Source organism: Desarmillaria tabescens (assembly GCF_030435595.1).
Source record: "Desarmillaria tabescens strain CCBAS 213 chromosome Unknown EV420scaffold_40, whole genome shotgun sequence".
Lineage (NCBI taxonomy): Eukaryota > Fungi > Basidiomycota > Agaricomycetes > Agaricales > Physalacriaceae > Desarmillaria > Desarmillaria tabescens.
In genome coordinates this window covers 245,839-267,974 of record NW_026848339.1, presented here as the reverse complement: position 1 = coordinate 267,974, position 22,136 = coordinate 245,839, and the positions used below count along the sequence as shown (strand labels likewise).

At 48.2% G+C, this 22,136-nt stretch overlaps 8 protein-coding genes across 8 annotated transcripts; 1 reads left to right on the top strand and 7 right to left on the bottom strand.

Moving 5' to 3' along the window:
- Window positions 1–439: 439 nt before the first annotated feature.
- On the top strand, window positions 440–3,308 carry EV420DRAFT_1711274 (uncharacterized protein; the record flags this gene model as incomplete). Its single annotated transcript, XM_060479632.1, has 13 exons — window positions 440–573; window positions 623–775; window positions 946–1,221; window positions 1,277–1,386; window positions 1,435–1,488; window positions 1,536–1,716; window positions 1,768–1,858; window positions 1,908–2,014; window positions 2,064–2,268; window positions 2,320–2,464; window positions 2,516–2,682; window positions 2,738–2,751; window positions 2,811–3,308. The coding sequence occupies 13 exons, from the start codon at window positions 440–442 to the stop codon at window positions 2,854–2,856; spliced, it is 1,683 nt and encodes a 560-aa protein (XP_060326677.1). The 3' UTR covers window positions 2,857–3,308.
- A 650-nt stretch (window positions 3,309–3,958) lies between these two features.
- On the bottom strand, window positions 3,959–5,632 carry EV420DRAFT_1483370 (heme peroxidase; the record flags this gene model as incomplete). Its single annotated transcript, XM_060469971.1, has 5 exons — window positions 3,959–4,036; window positions 4,127–4,381; window positions 4,435–4,659; window positions 4,689–5,224; window positions 5,275–5,632. The coding sequence occupies 5 exons, from the start codon at window positions 5,630–5,632 to the stop codon at window positions 3,959–3,961; spliced, it is 1,452 nt and encodes a 483-aa protein (XP_060326676.1).
- Window positions 5,633–7,081: 1,449 nt separating this feature from the next.
- Window positions 7,082–9,432, bottom strand: EV420DRAFT_835714 (heme peroxidase). Its single transcript, XM_060483657.1, has 6 exons — window positions 8,896–9,432; window positions 8,476–8,848; window positions 7,888–8,423; window positions 7,623–7,826; window positions 7,309–7,563; window positions 7,082–7,256 (listed from the first exon to the last, which is right to left on the bottom strand). The coding sequence occupies exons 1-6, from the start codon at window positions 9,091–9,093 to the stop codon at window positions 7,251–7,253; spliced, it is 1,572 nt and encodes a 523-aa protein (XP_060326675.1). The 5' UTR covers window positions 9,094–9,432; the 3' UTR covers window positions 7,082–7,250.
- Window positions 9,291–11,366, bottom strand: EV420DRAFT_1711269 (heme peroxidase; the record flags this gene model as incomplete). The annotated part of the gene is made up of 7 exons (XM_060479631.1): window positions 9,291–9,538; window positions 9,594–9,848; window positions 9,902–10,105; window positions 10,155–10,424; window positions 10,477–10,691; window positions 10,744–11,116; window positions 11,163–11,366. 7 exons carry the CDS (start codon window positions 11,364–11,366, stop codon window positions 9,533–9,535), a joined length of 1,527 nt encoding a protein of 508 aa, XP_060326674.1. The 3' UTR covers window positions 9,291–9,532.
- Window positions 11,367–11,835: 469 nt separating this feature from the next.
- On the bottom strand, window positions 11,836–13,332 carry EV420DRAFT_1566376 (uncharacterized protein). The gene has a single exon (XM_060474064.1). It carries the CDS (start codon window positions 13,128–13,130, stop codon window positions 12,309–12,311), a length of 822 nt encoding a protein of 273 aa, XP_060326673.1. The 5' UTR covers window positions 13,131–13,332; the 3' UTR covers window positions 11,836–12,308.
- Window positions 13,333–13,641: 309 nt separating this feature from the next.
- Window positions 13,642–14,232, bottom strand: EV420DRAFT_1647235 (uncharacterized protein; the record flags this gene model as incomplete). The annotated part of the gene is made up of 1 exon (XM_060478019.1): window positions 13,642–14,232. One exon carries the CDS (start codon window positions 14,230–14,232, stop codon window positions 13,642–13,644), a length of 591 nt encoding a protein of 196 aa, XP_060326672.1.
- A 1,518-nt stretch (window positions 14,233–15,750) lies between these two features.
- On the bottom strand, window positions 15,751–18,428 carry EV420DRAFT_1313075 (uncharacterized protein; the record flags this gene model as incomplete). Its single annotated transcript, XM_060468606.1, has 15 exons — window positions 15,751–15,896; window positions 15,953–15,966; window positions 16,024–16,190; window positions 16,254–16,398; window positions 16,445–16,649; window positions 16,700–16,806; window positions 16,861–16,951; window positions 17,004–17,178; window positions 17,228–17,281; window positions 17,332–17,452; window positions 17,500–17,860; window positions 17,917–17,982; window positions 18,040–18,192; window positions 18,243–18,287; window positions 18,334–18,428. The coding sequence occupies 15 exons, from the start codon at window positions 18,426–18,428 to the stop codon at window positions 15,869–15,871; spliced, it is 1,827 nt and encodes a 608-aa protein (XP_060326671.1). The 3' UTR covers window positions 15,751–15,868.
- A 1,771-nt stretch (window positions 18,429–20,199) lies between these two features.
- Window positions 20,200–21,780, bottom strand: EV420DRAFT_1483364 (uncharacterized protein; the record flags this gene model as incomplete). The annotated part of the gene is given in 4 exon segments (XM_060469970.1): window positions 20,200–20,693; window positions 20,747–20,861; window positions 20,916–21,680; window positions 21,700–21,780. The coding sequence occupies 4 exon segments, from the start codon at window positions 21,778–21,780 to the stop codon at window positions 20,200–20,202; spliced, it is 1,455 nt and encodes a 484-aa protein (XP_060326670.1).
- Window positions 21,781–22,136: the final 356 nt, after the last annotated feature.

The window sequence follows — 22,136 nt, the reverse complement described above, 5'->3', positions numbered from 1 at the left end:
TACCGAGTCCGCAGAGGACGATGGACATCGTGGAGCGATGGTCATGAGAGGTCATCATAAGTTATGGTGGTCGGACTGAGGATGAAGAAAAATTAACATTAGCTTGCCATGAGGCAGGAACGTGTTGGGACTGCCGCACCCTTCTCCGGTGGGATTTCATGACTCAGAGTTAATGAACGTGTTTACCTACCCGCTTCACTGTCGAACTTCATGTTCAACATCGTTGTGTATTGGGTTCTGGTGTTTTCGATTCATGTGTCCGAGCGGTGATGATGTGATGCGGTGATACCCGAAAATGTCTTCACCCACGTCACTCACGTCACTGCGTCAACCACCCCCTCCCCTCTTTGTTTCGTGAAAGGAGAATGGCGATCGTTCAGAGCCTACAAAACCGACGACCTTTCGGTTCTCACTCTCTTCGAAAATGCAATTCCCAGCCATGACTGCACGCAACAGATACCAAGGCACCCATCGCAAACTCGTCATAGCGTTTGACGTAGGAACCACATTTTCTGGCGCCTCTTACGCCATCCTTGACCCTGGCCTCGTGCCAGAGGTACGTGGCGTAACAAGGTATGCCCGGGTCCCACGATGTCAGACGACTAATAGCTTATGTTGCTAGGTTTCCTGCCCAACAAAAAGTCGGTGGCGACTCAAAGATTCCCAGTATAATCTATTATGACAAGGATGGTGCCGTGCGTGCCGTAGGTGCGGAGGCCACGCAGGAGGCGTTTCTCGAGGAAGCCGAAGACAACGAATATATCAAGGTCGAATGGTCAGTATTGCGTGCTTATGCCAGAAGTAAATTTTTTAATAAAAGTCATTAGGTTCAAGCTCCACCTGCGACCTAAGACCTCTAGCGGCGTCCCATATCACCGATGCAGGACATTCCGCCGCTTCCAAGAGGGAAGAAAGGAATCGACGTCCTCTCCTGATTTTCTAAAGTATCTCTTTGAGTGTACAGCGCACTTATATCATAGAAGCCAACCCTTCCGGGGCGACGTTTTGGGACTCTGTCGCAGACAACTGTCGAATTCATATTGACTCACCCCGAATGGATGGGAAGGGACCACAGCAGGCTATTCATGAGGAGAGCTGCAGTCATCGCTGGTCTCATCCCGGACTGCTCCTCATGGACAGGCAGCGATTACAGTTCGTCACGGAAGGCGAGGCGAGTCTGCACTTTCTGCTATCAACAAGGGGGTTATGGGCAACCTGCAGGTTAGTTTATTTCCTTGTCCTGACATCACTTATCAATGCTCATCCATTGCATTAGCAAGGAGACTGGTATTATCATCGTCGATGCCGGAGGCGGTACGGTTGATCTCAGCGCTTATGGAAAGACATCGGATTCCAATACATTCGAGGAAATCGCGGCCACCCAATGTCTGTCTCTACCTGCTGTCCTGATGTCTCTCATCTTACTCTTCACAGGTCGCCTACAAGGATCGGTCTTTGTGGGCCGGCGCGCAAGAGCCTACCTCGAAGGTGAGAGGATATTATGACTGCCGGTAACGTGCTAACAGCTCTGGTAGATGAATTGGCCGAGTCGAAATTCAAGGGCGAAGACGATATCAACCAAATTGCTAACGTCTTCGACAAAACGACCAAGCTCGGATTCCGCAATGCATCCGAGCCCCAATTCATACGCTTCGGCAGTGCCCGGGACAAGGATCTCAGTGTTGGCATAAGGAATGGGCAGATGAAAATCGCCGGGTGCGTATCACTGGACATAAGCTCGTCCTATCCTGACTTTCGAGTGCTCAGCGATGTCGTTGCCAAGTTCTTTGAGCCTTCCGTTACATCCATCGTCGAAGCCGTGACGGATCAAATGAAAGAAGCTTCCCAGAATGTTTCGGTACGCATGTTTTGCTATTACTTTGATTCTTCATCTTATCATTTTATAGACCATAGTTCTAGTGGGTGGTTTCGCAGCCAGCGACTGGCTGTTTTCGCAACTTCATCAACAACTAGAATCTCGCGGATTATCTATCTGTCGCCCAGATGGGCACGTGTAAGTATTTCTTATCGATGGTTGCTATCATTCTAAAGATATTGTATAGAAACAAAGCTGTGGCCGATGGGGCGTTATCATTCTATCTGGACCACTTTGTTTCCGCACGAGTCGCTAACTTTACCTACGGGATCGAATGCGTCACAGATTTCCAACGTTCCAAATCCGACCACCTCGCGCGTGCATCAACAGTGATTCCCATGCCCTCAGGCCGGTCTGTGGTGCCTCATATGTTCAGTCCCATTTTGACGAAGGTGTGTTCCATTTAAATCGGGGACAGAACTGCAATAACCCACTGCTTCTAGGGTACTCGTGTGCAGGAAGAGAAGGAATTCCTCCAGCGTTATTGGCAAGAAGGCGCACACATTCGTTCGATGGAAAACCTTTACGTCGACCTCATGTGTTATCGTGGACCGTCTCCGGCTCCCGATTGGATTGACCTCAACCCTCGTGGGTTATAATTATTTTCTGGTATCAACGCTCTCATCATTTGGCAAATAGATATGTTTTCCACCCTTTGCACGGTACAGGCCGACACATCCGGTATAACGCAGGGCCTGAGTCTAGAGACGGCACGAGGTGGTCAACGCTTTTATACCATCAGATTTGACGTTGTCCTTCTCTTTGGACTGACAGAGCTCAAGGCTCAGCTCCAGTGGGTCGAGAACGTGAGTCACTTATAAAAGTCTTTTTTGTGTTATCTGATGATGGTCTCTGTTGAAGGGCGAGACAAAACGGTATGTTGAACTTTCTCGTGTATCCTTGACTATGTATCACTGACAACATACTATTGAAGGTGCCCTGCCGTTATTGTGTATGACGACGTCAAAGGGATGAACTAAGCAGCGTCTTGTTGTCAATTGGCTCATACTACTTCCTCTATCTTGTATATCGCACTGATCGTGGACCATATTCCTTTAGCATCACTTTCTTAGGGCTCCATATGTCTCTTTCTCTTTCTTCGTTGTAGGTCCTGTCCATCAATATAATTATGATTGGCCACAAGTGCCAATCAATCATGCAGACGCTTCTCGAGAGACCTCGCTCAATAAAGAGGACTCCTTGTTTCTTTCTCTTGATACGGAGTGTGTCCGGCCTGTATCATGGAGTTCGACAGATATCATAGCCTGGCCTTACGATTGATATTGGACAGGTGTTAGGTTTTCATAACGCTAGCCACTTAGCTACTTACCGCATATATAGCTTTCTACTAGGATGAAGTGATCGGGGATCGACTACTCATTACTCCATTTCATCGAAATTAACTTTATTTGACTGTTGTGACAGTTAACTTGTGCATGTCATTGGTGGGTACCATGCACGATCCATTAACTATCATTATATGCTTCCTCGCGTCCAGAATGAATTGACCTAAATATGATTGACGCACACCCTCTCCCTGATCGGTCAAAGAGGAAATGGTACTCCAAAAATTTTCATCTACTACGGAAGTTTTTCTCCCTGAACACAGCTTTTGATGACTGAACACAATGGGGAATTCACAAAGCCGTCATCACGTTTGACGTCTGATATGTCCATGTCTACTGTCTTAATCCTCGCGTCGTGCCACAGCCCAGGTACACCATTATGAGGTGTGCCCGACTCTCGCGCGCGCGATGGAAGATGGCTGACATTTGGGCTACGTTTCTACCGCAAGGCTTAGGATCCAAGGTCGTCAGTACCATTCATCGCGATTGGACGGCACCGCTGGCACCTCCAAACCAGGTGGAATCTGTCAAAGTCGAATGGTCAGTCTATTACATGCATACGTCAGAAGTAGACCTTTAATTAGGGCGAGTACGTGCTCAAGCTCCGTTTTCGTCCAACTCCCTAGTGCCAACAATGCTGATGACACTTCGCACTTCCGAGAGGTAATACAAACGTCAACTGTCTCTCCGGCTTTTGTCCGACTTTCTGGGTTACCTGTTCGAATACATACTTCTTCTAAAGGCCTGGACTTGCTATGTTGTTGAAGATACCACTCTCTATTACTTTGGGAGATGTAGATCGGGGCAATTTATCCTATCAAACATAGATTCCGACAGTATTTACTATGACTGTCAAACAACTAATCAGTGGCTTATGAGCAAGGGGCTCAACAAATTCACTTACACAAGTATCCGACAAACTGTTAGTAGACTTGTACATGTCCGAATATTCCCCAACCGTCACGTCAAACGTCGTCGACCACGAATAGATCGGAAGCATGAAATGACTCGTGTATAACGTGTAGCCATCATGCGCGTCCGTGTTCCAGACCTCCATTGCGGAAGATTCAACGGCTAGCGAAGGAACGATCATACCCTCGCGCTCTGTTTTCACAACAACATCTAACGAGGGATTCGTCAACGAGTCGTCATTCCGGACCTGCGGCAGAATCAGTGAAAAGCGCGGAAGGACCACGGAGTAAGATTACTTACGGCTGCAACTACCGTGAGGTTCTGATTCCCGTTCTCGTCTGTTCCTTGGACCAAACATGAATGCGGCTCAAGGAAAAAGATGTTATCTTGGATGGGATACCCGGACCCTCCGTTGTCGTACCTCTCCTCTTTCCCAGAGGACGGGGTGACCGATACATTGAAGGACGAAATGCCGCTTGGCACACCTGCTGAGAAGGTATAGAACCAAAGCGTCGAGTTAGCGCGCTGCAGAAAAATAGAACAAAAGGTAGCACCTTAAACGCTGCATCAAAGCCATATCCAGTCGAGTGTACTTCTGCAGTGGAAATAGTGTTATTTGAAGGAATGTTTCCATCGTGATCAGCATAATATAGCTGAACAGTGAGGTCTGTATCCTCTCGGTCTGATATCAGGACACGAATTTCCCCAGTGAATGCAAGCGTCCCGCTCGAGTCGAACGTCATCTGAATCGCTACGGGCTTGATGGGAATTGGGTCTATGACCTCGGACAGGGTGACGGAGGAAGGAACGACCTCGATCATCCGCTGGAGTATGCTTTGGCAGGTGTTTGTAAAGGTGTTAGCATCCGACATTGACTGCATTGTCGCGTTGCCGTCTGCGGAAAACACGAGTAGGTCGGAGTTTGTTCCTTCTGGTCCAACGACTAGGGGATTTTCGGTAGTGCCATCGAGGTAGTCAGTGACTATCGCAGGGTCAAAAGAACTGTGTGTGCTATCGAAGTGAACGAAATTTGTAGAGCTATTGTCTCCGGTAATGTCAGGAAAGTCGACGCCATGTACACCGCCCAAAGCTAAATGAACGTTAGATGAGGCCTACTCTGGAGCGAGGAAACAGACTGACTATGACCGCAGGTCACCATCTGTATCATCTCCGTTCTATTGAATCCCGCGGTGGCGAACTGAGCAACGATAATTTCCAAATCGTCGGTGGGTTCGAGAACTCCTGTAGGCCCAGCACTGGTAGCGTCGACGCGCCCCGCCCTCATAGCGATCTGTAGGGCCTCCACAGCTTCTACGGAGACAGAGACTCCCAGAGCCAAAAGGTCGGCCATGGAGGTCTGTATACCGTAAAGATTGTACAGGAAGGTAAAAGTACCGTCAAATGCATCTCCCGGATTCTCCGGTCGGTCGGTCTCAAACATGATGGACGCATCCAGTCCACCAGTTCCATCGATGGCATTATGCGTAATCATAGTCATGGAAAGCAGTCCGAACCTAGATACCAAGTATGAGCACATAGAATTTTTTAATAACTATGTAAATATACACATTCTGCTGCTGCTTGTCTTCCCGTTTCCCATCCCAGCATCAAAGCTGCACGGAACTACCCCATCTATGATACCATATCTGCGGATATCCAGCCTGTTGATACATAACACCTTCGAAGTAATCGAATCTTCGAGGGCCAGGTGTAGGCATACAAGCCAGTCAACGAGGTTAGGAAGAGGACTGAATATCCAACGGGAAGCATGACGCTGTGCCAGAGAACGGTGAGAGCACCATGGGGGTTTTATAATGTCGACTAGAGTAGCTGTAGTGCATGGTGAATGTCAGAACGAAACTTCGGCGGAATGTGAAGCCCGTACATGGCAAACGAACCACGGTATAACCAGCCCTTGGTGGCAACATCTTGAAGTTGTTGTAGCCAGTCCGTGGTCGCCGAATGGTCAAGCGAGCGTGCGAAACGTAAGGGCCGTCTTCAACGCTATGTTTTCATGAGGTTCTGCCAAGACAAGGCGAGCTGAAGCCATACCTTAGTTCCGACAAAATTCCGGTCCCCTACGGTAACGACAAGAGATTATTCCATCTCGAAATGATTGTTAAAGAGCTAAGTAGCATATATGCGGGAATCGGAGGTGAACGACGTCGTACGCAAACAGACGACATGGTGGTAGGAGGCAAAAGGCAATTTGTCAAAATCTCTGACAGAATTGCAATTTGGATGTAAAACTGACGTCATGGCTACATAGAGGCTTCCTCTAACACCACCACCACCACCACCACCTCGCCTCTTCTGAATCTTTGTACACTGTACAGGCATAAAAGGTCAGCTGTACACCTCTGATGTGTATCTAAAGCATTACTACCCGCTGGTGAAATCAACTCCAGAATTCGACGCTCAGCGCTCAACGAGTGCTGACTTAAGATTGATAGATAGCTATCATAGAGCACCTTTGCCTACTGAAGTGGTCGTTTTATTTTCTTCTGCGCCACTGAGTTATGCCATACGAAAGAACTGGACCGTTCGATGCGATTTTTGTATAGTATATCAGGCCATATTGCCGCCTACTCTGGACCTGCTTTAATATCTGATCTCTGTCGCGAACTACCTAATGGCCACTCAGTCCTAGCCGCTCTTTCCGTTCTAATTCTCACAAGAGGTCTTTCATCACCGCTTGGCCTCGACACGGCGAAGGATATAAACTCAGACGCGTATCGGTCAACATCAGCGCCTACGCGATTCCATATATCCTTCTGATCCGTAGTCCCATATGCACACGTCCTTCTAGACATAAATATACTTAAATCAACCCCAAGGAGGTTTTCGCAGTCCTCTAATAACCCGTCAGGTATTGCACGACAATACTCGCGTATGTCTCACCCGACTCGCGACTCGCGACGGATCACGAGACCGTGTTGGTGGGGTGGATAATATTAATATCGTTGCGTAATCAACGAAGTTGTCATTTGTTCCCCGGCGCATGACACCGAGTTTTGGTATATAGATACCACAGCCAAAGTAAAATTCTCTTCCGAGTCCGAGGCGCTCAAAAACTGTGTTACCGGTGCCCTATTCATTCTAAGTTAACGATACTACTATGACTAAATCATCAATCAGAAACGATACCACCAAGACTTCAGCAAGGTCACTTACACAAGTACCTGCCAATGTACCAGACGACTTGAATGAGTCCGAATACTCTCCCACCGTCACATCAAACGTCGTCGACCGCGAATAAATCGGAAGACTGAAATGGCCTGTGTACAGCGTAAAACCATCGTAGGCATCCGTGTTCCAGACCTCCATCGCAGACGATTCAACAGCTAACAAAGGAACGGGTATACCAACGCGCTGCGTCTTCACCACAACGTCGAACGAAGGATTCGTCAGTGTGTCATCATTCCGGACCTACACCAATGTCATCACCAAAAGGCATCGACATCGAGATACACAGCAAGGTCACTTACCGCAGCAACAGCTGTCAAATTCCGGTTCCCATTCTCATCCGCTTCTTGGACAAGACATGAATGCGACGAAAGGTAAAAGATGTTGTCCTGTATGGGATACCCAGATCCTCCATTATCGTACACCTCCTCACCACCAGAAGAAGGGGTAACCGATACGTTGAAGGACGAGATACCATTCGGTACCGCCGCCGAAAAGGTGTAGAACTACAACGCCATGTTAGCAAATCGCAGAGAAATTGGACTAAGGAAAAATGATCATTGATACCTGGAAATTCACACCGAAACCGTATCCAGTGAGAGGTGCCACTACGGTGGAGATCGTGTTATTGGAGGAAATGTTCCCGTCATGGTCAGCATAATGCAACTGAACCGTAAGATTGGTGTCATCTCGGTCCGATACCAGGACACGTATCTCTCCTGTAAATGTGAGGGCCCCACTAGAGTCGAACGTCATCTGGATCGCTACGGGCTTGATGGGAATCGGCTCAATGACATCGGAAAGTGTGACAGAGGAAGGAACGACCTCGATCATTCGCTGGAGGATATCCTTGCAGGTGCTCGTAAAGGACTCTTCGTCTGATAATGTCTGCATCGTCACATTTCCATCCACTGAGAACACAAGAAGGTCAGAATTGGACGTGTCTGGTCCCACGACAAGCGGATTTTGGGTAGTGCCGTCCAGATACTCTGTAACAACCGTAGTGTCAAACGAGTCGAAGGTACCGTCAAAGTGAACAAAGTTGGTAGAGCTGTCGTTACCAGTGATATCGGGAAAGTCGACGCCATGTACACCGCCCAAAGCTGAGCAAGAATTGAGATATGAAGACTCCGGAGAAAGGAAATGCAGACTGACTATGCCCACAGGCCACCATTTGTATCATATCCGACGCATTGAAACCTGCCGTCGTAAACTGTGCAACGATAGTATCCAAGTCATCCATTGGCTCTGGAACTCCTGCAGGCCCGGCACTGGTAGCATCAATACGGCCCCCTCGCATAGCAATATGCGGTCCACCACAACTGCCGACGGCAAGGTAAACGGCCAGAGCAAAAAGGTCCGCCATGGAAGTCTGCTTGTTGTAAAAGTTGATCATAAAATTCATAGTCCCGTTGAATGCCGCTCCCGGGTTCTCTGGTCGGTCCATCTCAAACATGATTGACGCATCCATTCCGCCAGTTCCGTCAGTTGCGTTGTGCGTTATCATGTCGTGGAATGCAGTGCGGACCTGAAATGTAATAAGAACAGATCTACGAGAGATGTTGGCAAACTCACCCATTCCGCTGCAGCCTGCCTCCCTTCTCCAGCACTAGAGAAACTGCACGGGTTCACCCCGTCGATGGTACCAAACCTACGATACCCAGACAGTTGATAGATTAGACCTTCCAGGTAGTCAATGTTGGAAGGCCAAGTGTAGGCGTACACCACGGTCAACACGGCCAGGAATGCCAGCGAACGTCCAATAGTAGGCATAGTTTTTCTGTAGTAGTACGAGAACCGCGAGACTTTATAGGGCCGGCAAAGGTGGTTCCTGGGTGGCTATTGTGCATGACCAGTGGCGACGAAACTTTCGGCAGAATGTGGAGATTATGTCGAGAAGCCCAAGATCAACGGCAGAATCAGCCTGTTCACGGTAACTGCCGATTTTTGAGAAACGGTGCAACCAATCCGAGGTCGCTCAACGGTCAAGCGAGCTTGCCGAACGTAATGGCCGTGTTCAACGGTAACAAAGCTCCGCGAAAACAAGACCAGGAGCCAAGCCCCACTTTCGTCTAAATCCCAGGCTTCGCCTATCATTCTTTGAAAGTTTCCAGCCCAGCATACGTAGAGAAATTTGAGCTTCATGATGTCTTACAGATACTAACGATATGATTGCAAGAGGACAAAGGCCATGTATTTCCACCAAGATTTACTACGACTGCCAAATTGCCGATCAACAACTCACACGTTGAACACCACATAAAAACACTTACACATGTACCAGACAGGCCCCCCGAGGATTTGAACAAATCTGAGTATTCTCCCACAGTCACATCAAATGTCGTCGACCACGAATATATCGGGAGACTGAGATGTCCCGCATATAAGGTGAAGCCATCATACATGTCCGAGTTCCAGAGCTCCATCGCAGAAGACTCTACAGCTAACGAAGGGATGGGTATACCGATCCGCTGCGTCTTCACCACGACGTCAAAGGAAGGATTCGTCGACAATGCGTCATTACGGACCTGCACCAGCATTCATTCCAGAGAAACGTTAAGATAGAGACAAGAGCACTCACTGCTGCAACCGCTGTCAGGTTCCAGTTGCCATTCGCATCTGTCTCTTGAACGAGACAGGAATGTGAACTCAGAAAAACGATGGTATCTTGTATGGGATACCCAGAACCTCCATTATCGTACCTCTCCTCTTCGCCAGAGGATGGAATAACGGTAATATTGAAAGACGAGACGCCGTTCGGTACTGCTGCTGAAAAGCTGTAAAACTAGTGCCCTCTCAGTCGCCGTACGGGGTATAAATATGCATAGCCATACCTTGAACTCTGCATCAAAGCCATATCCAGTCATGTGTATCTCTGCGGTGGAGATCGTGTTATTCGAAGGAATGTTTCCATCGTGATCAGCATAATGTAGCTGAGCAGTGAGGTCTGTGTCCTCTCGGTTCGATATCAGCACGCGAATTTCTCCAGTGAATGTGAGGACCCCGTTCGAGTCGAATGCCATCTGAATCGCTACGGGCTTGATGGGAATCGGGTCGATGACCTCGGACAGGGTGACAGAGGAGGGAACGACATCAATCATTCGCTGGAGTATACTTTGGCACGTGTTTGTAAATGTGTTCGCATCCAACATTGACTTGCATTGTCGCATTGCCGTCTGCGGAGAACACGAGTAGGTCAGAGTTTGTTCCTTCCGGTCCAACGACTAGGGGATTCTCGGTAGTGCCGTCAAGGTAGTCCGTGACAACTGCAGAGTCGAAAGAACTGAATGTGCTATCGAAGTGAACGAAATTTGTAGAACTATTGTCTCCAGTAATTTCAGGAAAGTCGACGCCGTGTACGCCACCCAGAGCTACATGAACGTTAGAATGAGAAGGGTTCTGAGAGAGGAAACAGAGACTGACTATGACCGCAGGCCACCATTTGTATCATCTCCGTTGTGTTAAATCCCGCGGTCGCGAACTGAGTGACGATGGTGTCCAAATCGTCGGTGGGTTCGGGAACCCCTGCAACGCCGGCACCGATCGCATCGACACGGCCTCCCCTCATAGCAAGACGAGGGCCACCACAGCTCCTGATAGCAGTATGCGCTGCCAGTGCAAAAAGGTCTGCCATGGAAGTCTGTATGTTGTAGAAGTTGACCATGAAATTCATTGTCGCATTGAATGCAGATCCTGGGTTTTCTGGTCGGTCCATCTCAAACATGATTGACGCGTCCATTCCACCAGTTCCTTCGGCGGCATTGTGAGTTATCATGTCGTGGAACGCAGTCCGAACCTAAACGCCAATAAGAGTAAGTTTCGATATAAATTGGCAAACGCACCCATTCCGCTGCAGCTTGCTTCCCTTCTCCTTCGCTGGAAAAACTGCATGGGTTCACTCCGTCAATGACACCAAATCGACGATATCCTGCCTGTTGATACGTGACGCCTTCCAGGTAATCGATATTCGAAGGCCATGTGTACGCGTACAGTCCAGTGAAAAAGGACAGGAAGACCAGCGAATGTCCGAGGCCGAGGGTAGGCATACTGTTGTAATGGCGAATGAACAAGGCTATTGCGAGGCATTATAAGGCCGGAGACGGTGGCTGTATCGCATGGTGAGTGACGGACAAAAACTTCGGTAGAATAAGAACGCCGCACGTGTAGCGAAGCCCAAGACCATCAGCGGGAGAATAAGCCCTTCGTGGAAATTGCTCCTGATCTTCGAAGATTACCGTATGTAACCAATCCAAGGTTGCTGAATGGTCAAGCGATCCTAAGGGCCGCCTTCAATGCCAATGAAACTCTGCCAAGACCGTCTCGATTCCATGATTCCGGTCGTCTAGGCGTTCGAAGAGTGGAGTACTTCTGAGCGAGTTTTCAAGTAGATCAGCCTGTATGTAGGCATCTGGGCTCGAGTATGCGTCCTACAGAAGAGGAGGACGATGACGAATCGACGACATGATAGTGTAAAGGCAAAAAGGAATTTGCCGCAAAATTGTAATTACGCGTGACGTCATAACTAGAAGTTCTTCCCCGAATTCTCACTCCGTAGTAACTCGTTACTACTATTACTCTCCGGCTAACTGTCATATGTGGAAAGTCGCTTCTTCATAGTGCGTCCTGCATTCCGGGCTTCAGGAAATCAAAATGTACACGGATAAGTACCTCCATATGTTATCCTGGATCTTCATGGGGACGAGTACCCGTATTGTTCAAGCTTCCGACCTAGACCCTAATTAATCAGGCGGCCAATCGACGGATTATGTACTCGCTATCCCAGAGAAATCTGTGGTGTACAGTTGGATGCATGATCTGATGCAACTCGTCCTAAGCTCCACGCAGTGCTGACACGGACGAATTTCCCGTAGGCAGAAGTTTCTCACGCCGGGGAGTCATTATTGTATCCATATGGTTCAAGCTAATTTTTCCCGGCTAAATTAATTGATTGGATTACGACATCTCAGTAATAGATCCAGTCATATGTATCAGTGTGTTGTGCACCGTTTGACCGCACACAGCACGAGAGAAAAGAACAATACAATAAAAAAGCCGCAGAAACACATCAATCCACCTCTCACCGCCCCAACTCGTGCAGCGTGGACCCCATCTAACTGCGTGTTTCCTCCTTTCACGAGTACACCGACCACGATGTTAGCGGTCATAGACGCAACTACCATTACGACGAAAAAGACCTGGAAAGCGATCACATGGCACATTTGCCGAACCCTAGTCGAAACAGTATCAACAGGAATAGTCGCCCGCAAAATCACCCAGATGAGCAGGAGCCAGGCAGGACTCAAGACCAAGGTACCCGACACACCGGCCCAAAACAGATCAGAGTAATCCACTGGGGAAGGGACAGGGGATGTGATGAGGTATCCAAACAAGGAGAACGTCGGGACCGAGAACATGTACAAGACCCAAAGCGCGAGGATATGGAGGACCATAGTGCCGTAGTAGATCCACCTCATTGACTGTGGCGAGCCGGAACACATCACCGCCGTACGCTTAACAAAAGAGCGATAAACCCGGAATACATCAAAGAACGTTGAATCTGGGACGAGGGGTGACACCATTGGTGCCGCCGGGGAACTTCTTTGGGTCGGGTCCCGAGATTCAAGTGCGTGAGTGGAACATTTTGCTGAACATAGAAGCTGGGGTCCATCGTGCTCCAAACTTAAATTATTATGACATTCATACCTGATAGAGAGAGAGAACATACCTTTGAAAGCAGCGGTGAGAGTCAGACCTAAGGTGTGATTCTGAAGGCTGAAAGACAAGACCTTTATAAAGATTCCAGAGATCATTTTGTGTGAGCTATCGCAACGTGAACAATACAGAACATTCCTAGCTCTATTGATGAGGTTGCGATGAGTCGTGTTGGAGAACAAAAGACTTTAGGCGCTGAGAAGGTATCAGTAGCGAGTATCGAAGTACAGCTTCTCTAGTCTTCTATTCCCAGGTGTCGCCATGGCATAGATTCGAAGCTGTTGAGGTACCAGATCTCCGGCCAACTTTTGGAAAGATTCCAGAGAACGCCGACGTATCTGGGGAACAACACAGACAAGAATCTTTCTCTCGTGCATATCTCACGCAGTGGCGCCACGGTAGCGAGGCTGAGCAATGAAACAGCAAAGAATCAGATGGCAGGTATGGACCATATAATATATCGACGACGAGGAGCTTCGATTCCAGAGATGCCAGTCGCCGCCTTCCAATACGCAAAGACGTATCCCCAAGTTTACGATACAGAAAATGAATACAACGTTGTAAGGCCAGGATAAGGCCACAAGAAATTAATACTGTGCAACTCGGTCTCTAGAGAGACAAGGGAAAAGCAACGTTATAAACACCCCGAGTATAAAGACAGCCAGAGAAGCAGCCACAACAAGCCGCGGTACCCAAGCATCCTGCGACAACAGCACCCTCTACCAAATCCTTCGTAGAGCCCAAGATCGCTGCACCTATAGCGCCTGCGACGGGGACGAAAGCCGACACGAGGAGACAACGAAGTATCTGAACGGCCTGAGGCATAACCACAGCCGCCAGTGACAGGACAAGGCTAACACCCACGAAAGTGATCGTGTTCCCGACTAATCCAACTTTGAATGACCACAACAAAGGGACACCCTCGAGGAGATGATTATGACTTCTGCGAAGGACAGCATGTCCGATTATGAACACTGTGGAGCTGCAACATAGGCCCACACTGACGATGAGGAGCACGAGAAAGAGCGTGAAGAACGCGAGCGCCACAAATGTGGCGACTTGTAATATGATTGTCGATGTGGGGGCAGTGAGATCGGGTGTGTACGAAGAGAGGTAGTTCCAGAGTCGTTTAAAGAATGGCTGAGATCTATCCCGTCTACTCGAGGTAGGGTAGGCGTGTTCGAGGTGAACCGTTGGCATGATACCAGAAAGACTGATTGTTGGGAGAATTCCAAGATGAGCGGTGTTGGCGTTTATAAAGAATCTCGGCGAATTCCGGGGGGTGGACTATGGACAAAGGAAGGTCGACTTGGGCACAATTCCTCTCGTGGCAATGTCAGGGTCCAGAACAAAGAGAACAAAAGTAAGAGGAGTTCAATATAAGCTAAGTAACAGCATCAAATTAATCAAGGAAATCAAATTAATTTAGACCTGGATTGAAATTTTAATTAGTGATATTGTCAACAGCTGCTGAGTAGCGGGGGAAATGGATGCTCCAACTCATCGAAGTGATGGCCCCAGTACGATAGAGACGCTCCTCTTGGTTTTTTTCCCTTTGGATATTTTGTAGGAAGTGAATTATTGATGAGCCGGGGGTGAAAATGCAGAAGACGGCAATAGACCTTCGAAATACCTTGACAGCGTGGTCTCCCGTCAGCAACCGAAGAGAGTTGATGGTGTCAGCACTTCCCACGCAACCCTCGATGAGATAGCCTAAATAATTCCGAGTCGGGTTCTTACTCTGAGTAGGCTGGTAGAACGCGCGTCACGAATGGATGCTATGGTACATTTAAGAACTACGAACAGCGGGAAAAGACGGCAAAACCTCCGAAACCTGCCCTAAACGGCACGTGATCCTGACCCGTCTGACTCTCGACTTCGTTGGCAAGGCAAGGTTAAAGCCTGTGTTGTATACCTAAGCTTATAAAGGACAAATCCTAGGATTTCGTACATTCCCAACTTTCTGAGAATATCAGAAGTCTTTTTGATAAATGGTACGCGCCGGAAAGGATCGACACGGACAAAACCGGGACTCCTTCCAAATCGGGTCTCCGCCCTTACAACCTCCGCGATATCGCGGTGGATGCTTACAAGCAGTTTCTTCATCCTGGGTGCGCGCTACACAAAACTGGCATATGAAGTGGAATTCGCCTCACTCTTGGCAAGTGTCGGCGTTTTCCTGACACATTGAAATTGCTTATACTACACAAATACCACTACAGAGCTGAGTAAAGTACAACTCCAGCCTCGAGCAAAACACGCTCGTCCCGACGTTCTCCGACACCGTTGTCATTTATGCTAGTTGACCCATTCAGCTTTCGATGTGTAATCAAGCCCATATCAGAAGTGCATGCCACGGACTCTGGAATTATCGGCGCGACGATATCTGTGGAAGTTTGATTGATGTTCATCATCACAGTTGGATTGAAGAGTTTATCACGGGACAGACGAGGCCGTGCGCAGCATGCTTCGAACGGCGGGGTTTGGTTTGGCTGGAGACGGATTGTATCAGCTAATTGAACTTGCGAGAAAAGTGGATAGTCGAACGCGTTCAAGTGTCCTGGAATATGCGGATATGTACCATACTCAACGGTGCACAGGGTTCCCGTCGAGGAATGCTCGGATGAGCGAGAAGGAACGTGACTGTGAAAATGGATATTGTATTTAAGGCTAGAGTTGTTCATTTGTCGTCTCTCTCTGTAAATAAATGTGCAGGTCGAACGGAATTTTGTGAATGCTCAATCTACACAATTCCGAGGTATTCATTGAATCATAGTAATTGTAAGCAAGTACACTGTACATTTAGGTGTCCAGTAGGGGAGTGCGTTTTGAAAGCTTAGTCATATACAATTCGAGCTGGACCGCTGGCGCAGGGACTATGTTAGTATCGAGACAGACGGTTGTGTCATGATTGACCCACCGCTTTTCTACGCCCTACAGCGAAATGTCAATTCATTGTGTGCAATAGGTGCCAGGATATGAAATACTCGCGTTTTCCGTCCAGCAAAACTGAGCTTTCATCTCGGTATCTCTGAACGACAGAATGATTTCGCACTCTAGCTTAAAGTAGGTCTTTCCATCGGGTCTCTTGCGAAGTTTCAAAAGCTTTGCCGCCTCATGTGTATTCGCTGTGATATGACACAAAACTTCATACTTGCCTAAGATTCAGCAATTAGACGTGACCCTTCTGAATCCAGTCAAGAAAAAACAAACACGCTTACTTTTTCCGACATCTGTCCAACGAGGATGCTTAAGTGCACCACGATAAGACAAGATGTCGATTGAAAGTGATGTCAATGTCGATAAGCTTTTACCAGTCCAGTAAAAACTAGTGCGGAATTCCGTGCCTTCGGCCAGACGAACATTCTGGGACTTACTGATATAGTATTAAACGGGGTAGAAGGATGCATACCTTGCCCAGGATTTCCACATATCGGTCTTCTAACACGAGAGCTCCTGTATCATTCGTATACACCTTATCCTTACGTTTCTGATGCTGAGGATCTTTCGGATTGAACACGTCGGTTGTGCGTACACCGTAGCTAAACTGGGAAATTCGCATAGAGACGGCGCGATCAACATAGAAGGACATTGCGCCGTCTGGAACCGCTTTGTTCCTAGTAATCTCATGTGTACTACGTCCAACACAGAGTTGCTGGATACTCACACATGACCATCAGGACGATAGAAGGCTATTCCAAGTGGCTTCAAACACTCTTGGAGCTTGAGAAACAGATAGTCGCTGGCGGCGAAGCCACCAACCAGAAAGACAGTCTATTAGGAAAGATGTCGCATTGGTCTTAGTACCAAGATTGGTTTATGTCTTACGGTAACTGTCTTCCGCGATGTGCAACGTTGCTGGTGAACGATGTCGATGATGGACTTTATAGAAGGCTCAAAGAAGCCTGCAACGTCAGTCCTGTTTGAAGCTGTGAATCCGAAAAGACAAGCCATAGAAGGATGTAACATACCCAGCCAACTTCAACTGTCCAGCCCGAATATTCAACACGAGGTCCTTGTCTTTCATCGATCCGAATTTGATGTAGGCAGGCTCGTCCGAATTCCTAAACCGAAGCTTCGTAGACTTGTCAAAGCATTCGATGATGTTCGCGACTTCTCCGGCGAATGATGTACCTTTCAATTTATCTCGAAACGTATCGGTAACTATCCCCGGCAAAAAAGTCAGTGGGAATACCTTCGATGAATGCATGAGCACGTCGAGTAACAAATAATGACCCTGAAAAATGGCCTGCAGCAGCGTGAATAGAAGACAAGAATAAGGAAGCATTATGTGCGTACATTGGGGAAGTGCGACTTCTTCGAAGGATCGAACACCGTCAGCTGTCGAAGGCACACTAGTGTAGGCATTGATATCGACGGTGCCTCCTCCAGCGTCGATGATTATAACAGCCTCGTCATCCTGATGTGAGTGAGTATATTAACAAGGGTAAGACATTATGAATCTACCTTGATGTGCGACGCAAGCCCATGGCGGATGCAGAAATGCAGGCTAGCCTCCCCTTCAGTGACAAACCTTACTCTCGTGTGCCCCTCATCACTATTCGGCACAAGCCTCGCGTCGATCATGGCCTGTCGCATTTTTGCTTGCTCTGCGCCTTGCCATCCATTAGGGTGCGAGAGAACAAACTCAATATTATCTACTACCGAGCTCCAGAAGACTTGAGCACTTTGGTGTGTTTCGAGAATAAAGGTTTTTGTGCATTGGAAGAGATACGCGTAGAAGTCTGCGAAGACCTGAGTCAGAGCTTTGAATGAGGGAAGCTTGGTCTTGATTTGTGGGGAGTCGATGACTTGGGGACGGAGTTTGCTGTTCAACGGGTCCTGGTAAGTCATCGGTGTTCGGGGAAGATTAACAGGATATACTTCAGATATTTCTTCCCATCTTCCTCTTTCACTTGTTCAACAATGTTCCGGAGATGGAGTTTGAACCTGTTCAACGGGTCCCAGTAAGTTATTGTAATCGGAGGGAATATTAATAGAATATACTCTGAATACTTCACCCAGCCTTCCTCTTCGGCTTGTTCGACGATGTTCTGCTTGAGTGCTTCAGCACCGACGGCCCGAACGTTCCCTTCTTTGTCGTAGTATATAATTGTCGGTATTTTTGCCTCATTGCCGACATGTTCATGGGATGGAAATCTGGGTAGGTGTAAGCAATAATCCGACAAATGGTAGGGAGAAGGCGAAACCTTGTGACACCTATGATTTCTGGGATGTTCCCGGGGTCGAGGACGCTTGGGGTAAAATTGAACATCAACTTCAACTTGTAGCAGAGAATACACTTGCCTGTACGATACGCCAGAGAATGTGGTTCCAAGGTCAAATGCGATGCATAATTTACGTTGAGAGCCGTTGTAAGCTGTGCGGCTTGCCATTGCCACTTAGATGTAAAGCTGAGGGAAAGAAAAGCAAGGGTGGTAGTCTATTCCGTAACAGTTGTTGAAGCAGCGGAACCTGATCTTAACTCACAGAGATCTTCTATAAGTATAACAAAATGGTACCTTCCGTGACTCTACATGTGGATCATTTCCATTGTAACTTTCCAAGAATAAGGGAAAGCTTCCTACCGGAAATGCTTTGTGTTTCAACTTCCATACCTCATTAGCAAGCATGATAGACGAGTCGAGGGCGACACATTTACTTGGAGACGTGTTAATCGAAAAAACAGAGACCGGCTTATGGAACGCCTATCAAACACCAATACAATGGCGATCGGACATCTTGTATGCAATTAGTGACAGAGTACTACTCAACGGATGAAAGGTGCCATGTCGAGCGATATACAGCTGTGCACTTGTATGCTGTACGCCACAGCATACATTTTTATTCCAACTTGATGGTTACCATCAAGAGACAAAGAGCGAAGATCATTTCGATACTGAATTCCTATGGAGCCAGCTTAGAAGTCATAATTTTCACGTTACTACGACACTCACCATCAGAGATGGAAATCCAACCCTTCCATGTTTTTCCAATAAAACTAACCTAATATTCAGTCTGGAAGAGGGGAATGACATCAAGTACTAAAGAAATTTTCTTGCGAAACGAAGACCGTGACTTTTGCAATTGGGAGTTGCAACTTGGCGTGACCTCTCCAGAAGAGTATCAGGGTCTCGTTACGCCTTTGATCCCTGAATCGAAGCCTTGGGTGTGGATTCGTTCGACCCTGTGAGCTTCCTAAACTTAAAAAGTGACGTGAACTTGCCCACCACGCCTTTCAACAGCAACCTTCACCAGCAAATTCTAAATCGCTCGTCAGTATTTTGTTCGAACCGCCGGAAAAAGTAAGTTTAGAGCACGTAAAACATTGTCTACTTATTCTAATCGCCCTGTAGAAACATACACTGTAAGCCTTTATTGCGCAGTCTGGCATGTCACTCAACGCACCTTGTTCCAGAAGCCATGCCAGAACTGTATCCACCGACAGACGCTATCGACTCATTCAAAGGCACCCTCGAGGTCGAACAGCCAGTTGCTAAACCGAATCCAGTAGCCACAGGTGAGGAGGTAGAGATCCGTGGTATGGACATGCTAGAATGGGCTGAAGACTAATGGCGCAAATAGAGCGCGAGGAAGCGGCAAAGGATCTGTATTCGGCTGTCGAGAATCTCCATACCAACGGGTTGTCCACAGAGGGATTGCGGGCTAGCCATGCCGAACTTGAAGAGGAAGTCCGTACTCTTCGAAGGGAGAAGGCCGAACTCCAGAGGGAAGTTTTGGATACGAGGGAAGCGCTCGCCCGTGAGCAGATGCAGCGAGAGGCGGACCACCAAGCGAAGGAGGTGTAGAGGGCGGTGGTACTCGGTACTTGACGTTCGCCGTTGAGGGAGGTGATCATAAGGGGAAGGGATGAGCGACGTGGAGAGGGATGTTGTGCAAAAAAATTGGTGTTTCTCGCTTTTACTCTGTTGTAGGCAATGATTGATTTTCGCTGGTTGTCACTGTTCCGCTTGTTGAAGTAGTAATATGGCAATGACACGACGCCACTGGTCTCGACAAAGAGCCATGAATATGGAAGATGGAGAGTTTGAAAGTGGACTTGTGGCCTTGGATTGCATGACGGGGTCTAGATATTGATCTGCATTCGTCCGACACGTACAGCGACAATTGCAAGCATAAGAATAACGTAGGAAAGGAGAAGGAATTCTAGGATACCAACGTCGACCAGAGAACAACGTTGGCTTTCATCAAAACTGTCGTCTCTATCTTCGTAACCTGTGGATCAGATGAAGCCTGTATTTTTCTCGTCACTCTCAGGCCAAGATCGGAAGTACACGCGACAGCAGTTTCTTCATCTGTGATCATCTCTGACATCGGGTTGTGATTCGCATCCACCATCGACGTAGGATTGAAGCGCGTGTCGCACTCGACGACATAGACCGCTAGCTCTTCGGAAGTGATGCCTTCGCCGATAGCTTGATCCACTCGTTTCATCAGCTTGGATATCTCAAGGATACGGCCACCAAAGTCCCTTTCAAGGACAGGTTTCGCATCAGGCTCCATCCACCCTGCGACGCGCAGGACTGCCCAGATATGGGTGAGCATTATATGGCAGCACAGCTGCTGGACATCTGCTTCGGAGGTGTACTTGGTCTCGGCTCTGGTCATGGCCCTCCATCGCCCAGCTACAGCCGGAGTACCTGAAAACGTCGTTCATCAGGACATGATGAATTCTGGGCAAAGGAAGACGCACTGTTTTTCTTGATGTTGCTGTATAGATGAACGAACATGTCATGTATCTTGGTTTCTTGATGCCAGCGCTGAATCATGCTTTCACAGATACGGGCCATGGTAGCCTGCAATGCAACCTGCAGGACAAGTTCTCGCAGTTCTGGATCTTTTCAAGCCTGCAGAAGGCCAACCATGCGATCACCAAGGGAAAATTTAGCGCGGTTGATCGCGTTACATGTATCCTGGTCAGAGAGATCTAGTGGGGTATCGCTGAAGCGTAAGCTGTCCGACATGAATGCGGCGAGTTGCATGATCTCAGAGTTCAGCGAATCGACCATGGTCTTGATATCAGCGTGAGAGTACGTGTCGTCTTTGGTTAGAAAGGTTCGGGCACTACGAAGCTCCTCAGCACGTGTCTCGAGAAGGTGGCGATCCTCTTCACGATGTGCCTGCTCCCTCGCTAGCGCGTTCCGAGCGCCGTGAAGCTCCCGCTGCAAATCCTCCATCTGTCGTTGAAGAGCAGAGACTTCGGTTTGGGTATGGGATAGTGCAGCTACGAGATTTCGTTTTTCTTGCAAAAGCCTCTGGAATTGATCGTCCTTGCGCGGTAGGGGTGTCATGCGTCTATCATGCCTGTGGCTTGGTTGCTTGTCCTTTCCACCACCCCACCGACGCGTCTCCTCCCTTCCAGGACCCTGACTTGTTTCGAACGTGCCGGGCATGTCGTAGTGTTCATCGAAGTTTTGGGTTTCGTCCATTGGTTCGTCCCGAGGACTGTATGGCGCATATTGCGAAGGACCTTGCTGCCTTCTGCACAATCCTGAACCGTCTGCCACTTCTTCGGGACCAAAGAAGTCGTCGTCCTTCCTTTCTACAGGCGCGACGTCCTCCTCGTCTCTATGGCTATTCCCCTGTTGCTGAGCAGACCGGAGCCTTCGCGGCACTTTTTCCTGAGTCTGTGTCAAAGTTATTCACGTCTTGGTCCATGTCAAAGTCGAGCTCTGGGCGATAGGATACGTGATCTTCATTTTTGAGTGCAGCAGAGTCGTTGTGCATCGTGTTCCAGAGTCCGGGCACTCAGGATCACGCAACAATGGACCTAGAGCACAAAGAAAAGGTCAATGAATGTCAGACGGTATTCTAGGCTACCCACACCAAGTGGTTTTGAGAATTCGAATAATTCAGGTCTAGCAGCAGGACTGTAGAGTTGTCAGGCAGCGTCTAGGGGAGTGTGGCAGCCGTAGGTAGTGACAGTGAGGGAAGAAATGAAATTCGGCCGTTTCCGAATGTAATCCTCGATTCGACCTCAATTCGATCAGCACCGTTCGGCGCTGAGTTTGCACTGAGTCATTGAAAATCTTCGTCTTTTTCCGCTATCTTGACCATCTGAAAGCCGTACGCTGGATTTCGAC

Bases quoted from the DNA above. Each gene is read 5' to 3' on its own strand.
- EV420DRAFT_835714 (XM_060483657.1), bottom strand. From the start codon at position 9,093: ATGCCTACTATTGGACGTTCGCTGGCATTCCTGGCCGTGTTGACCGTG. The intron at 8,424-8,475 runs GTCAGTCTGCAT...ATTCTTGCTCAG, and splicing joins AATGGTGGCCTGTGGGCATA to CTTTGGGCGGTGTACATGGC. The intron at 7,827-7,887 runs GTATCAATGATC...ATGGCGTTGTAG, and splicing joins GTTTCGGTGTGAATTTCCAG to TTCTACACCTTTTCGGCGGC.
- EV420DRAFT_1566376 (XM_060474064.1), bottom strand. From the start codon at position 13,130: ATGATCTCTGGAATCTTTATAAAGGTCTTGTCTTTCAGCCTTCAGAAT.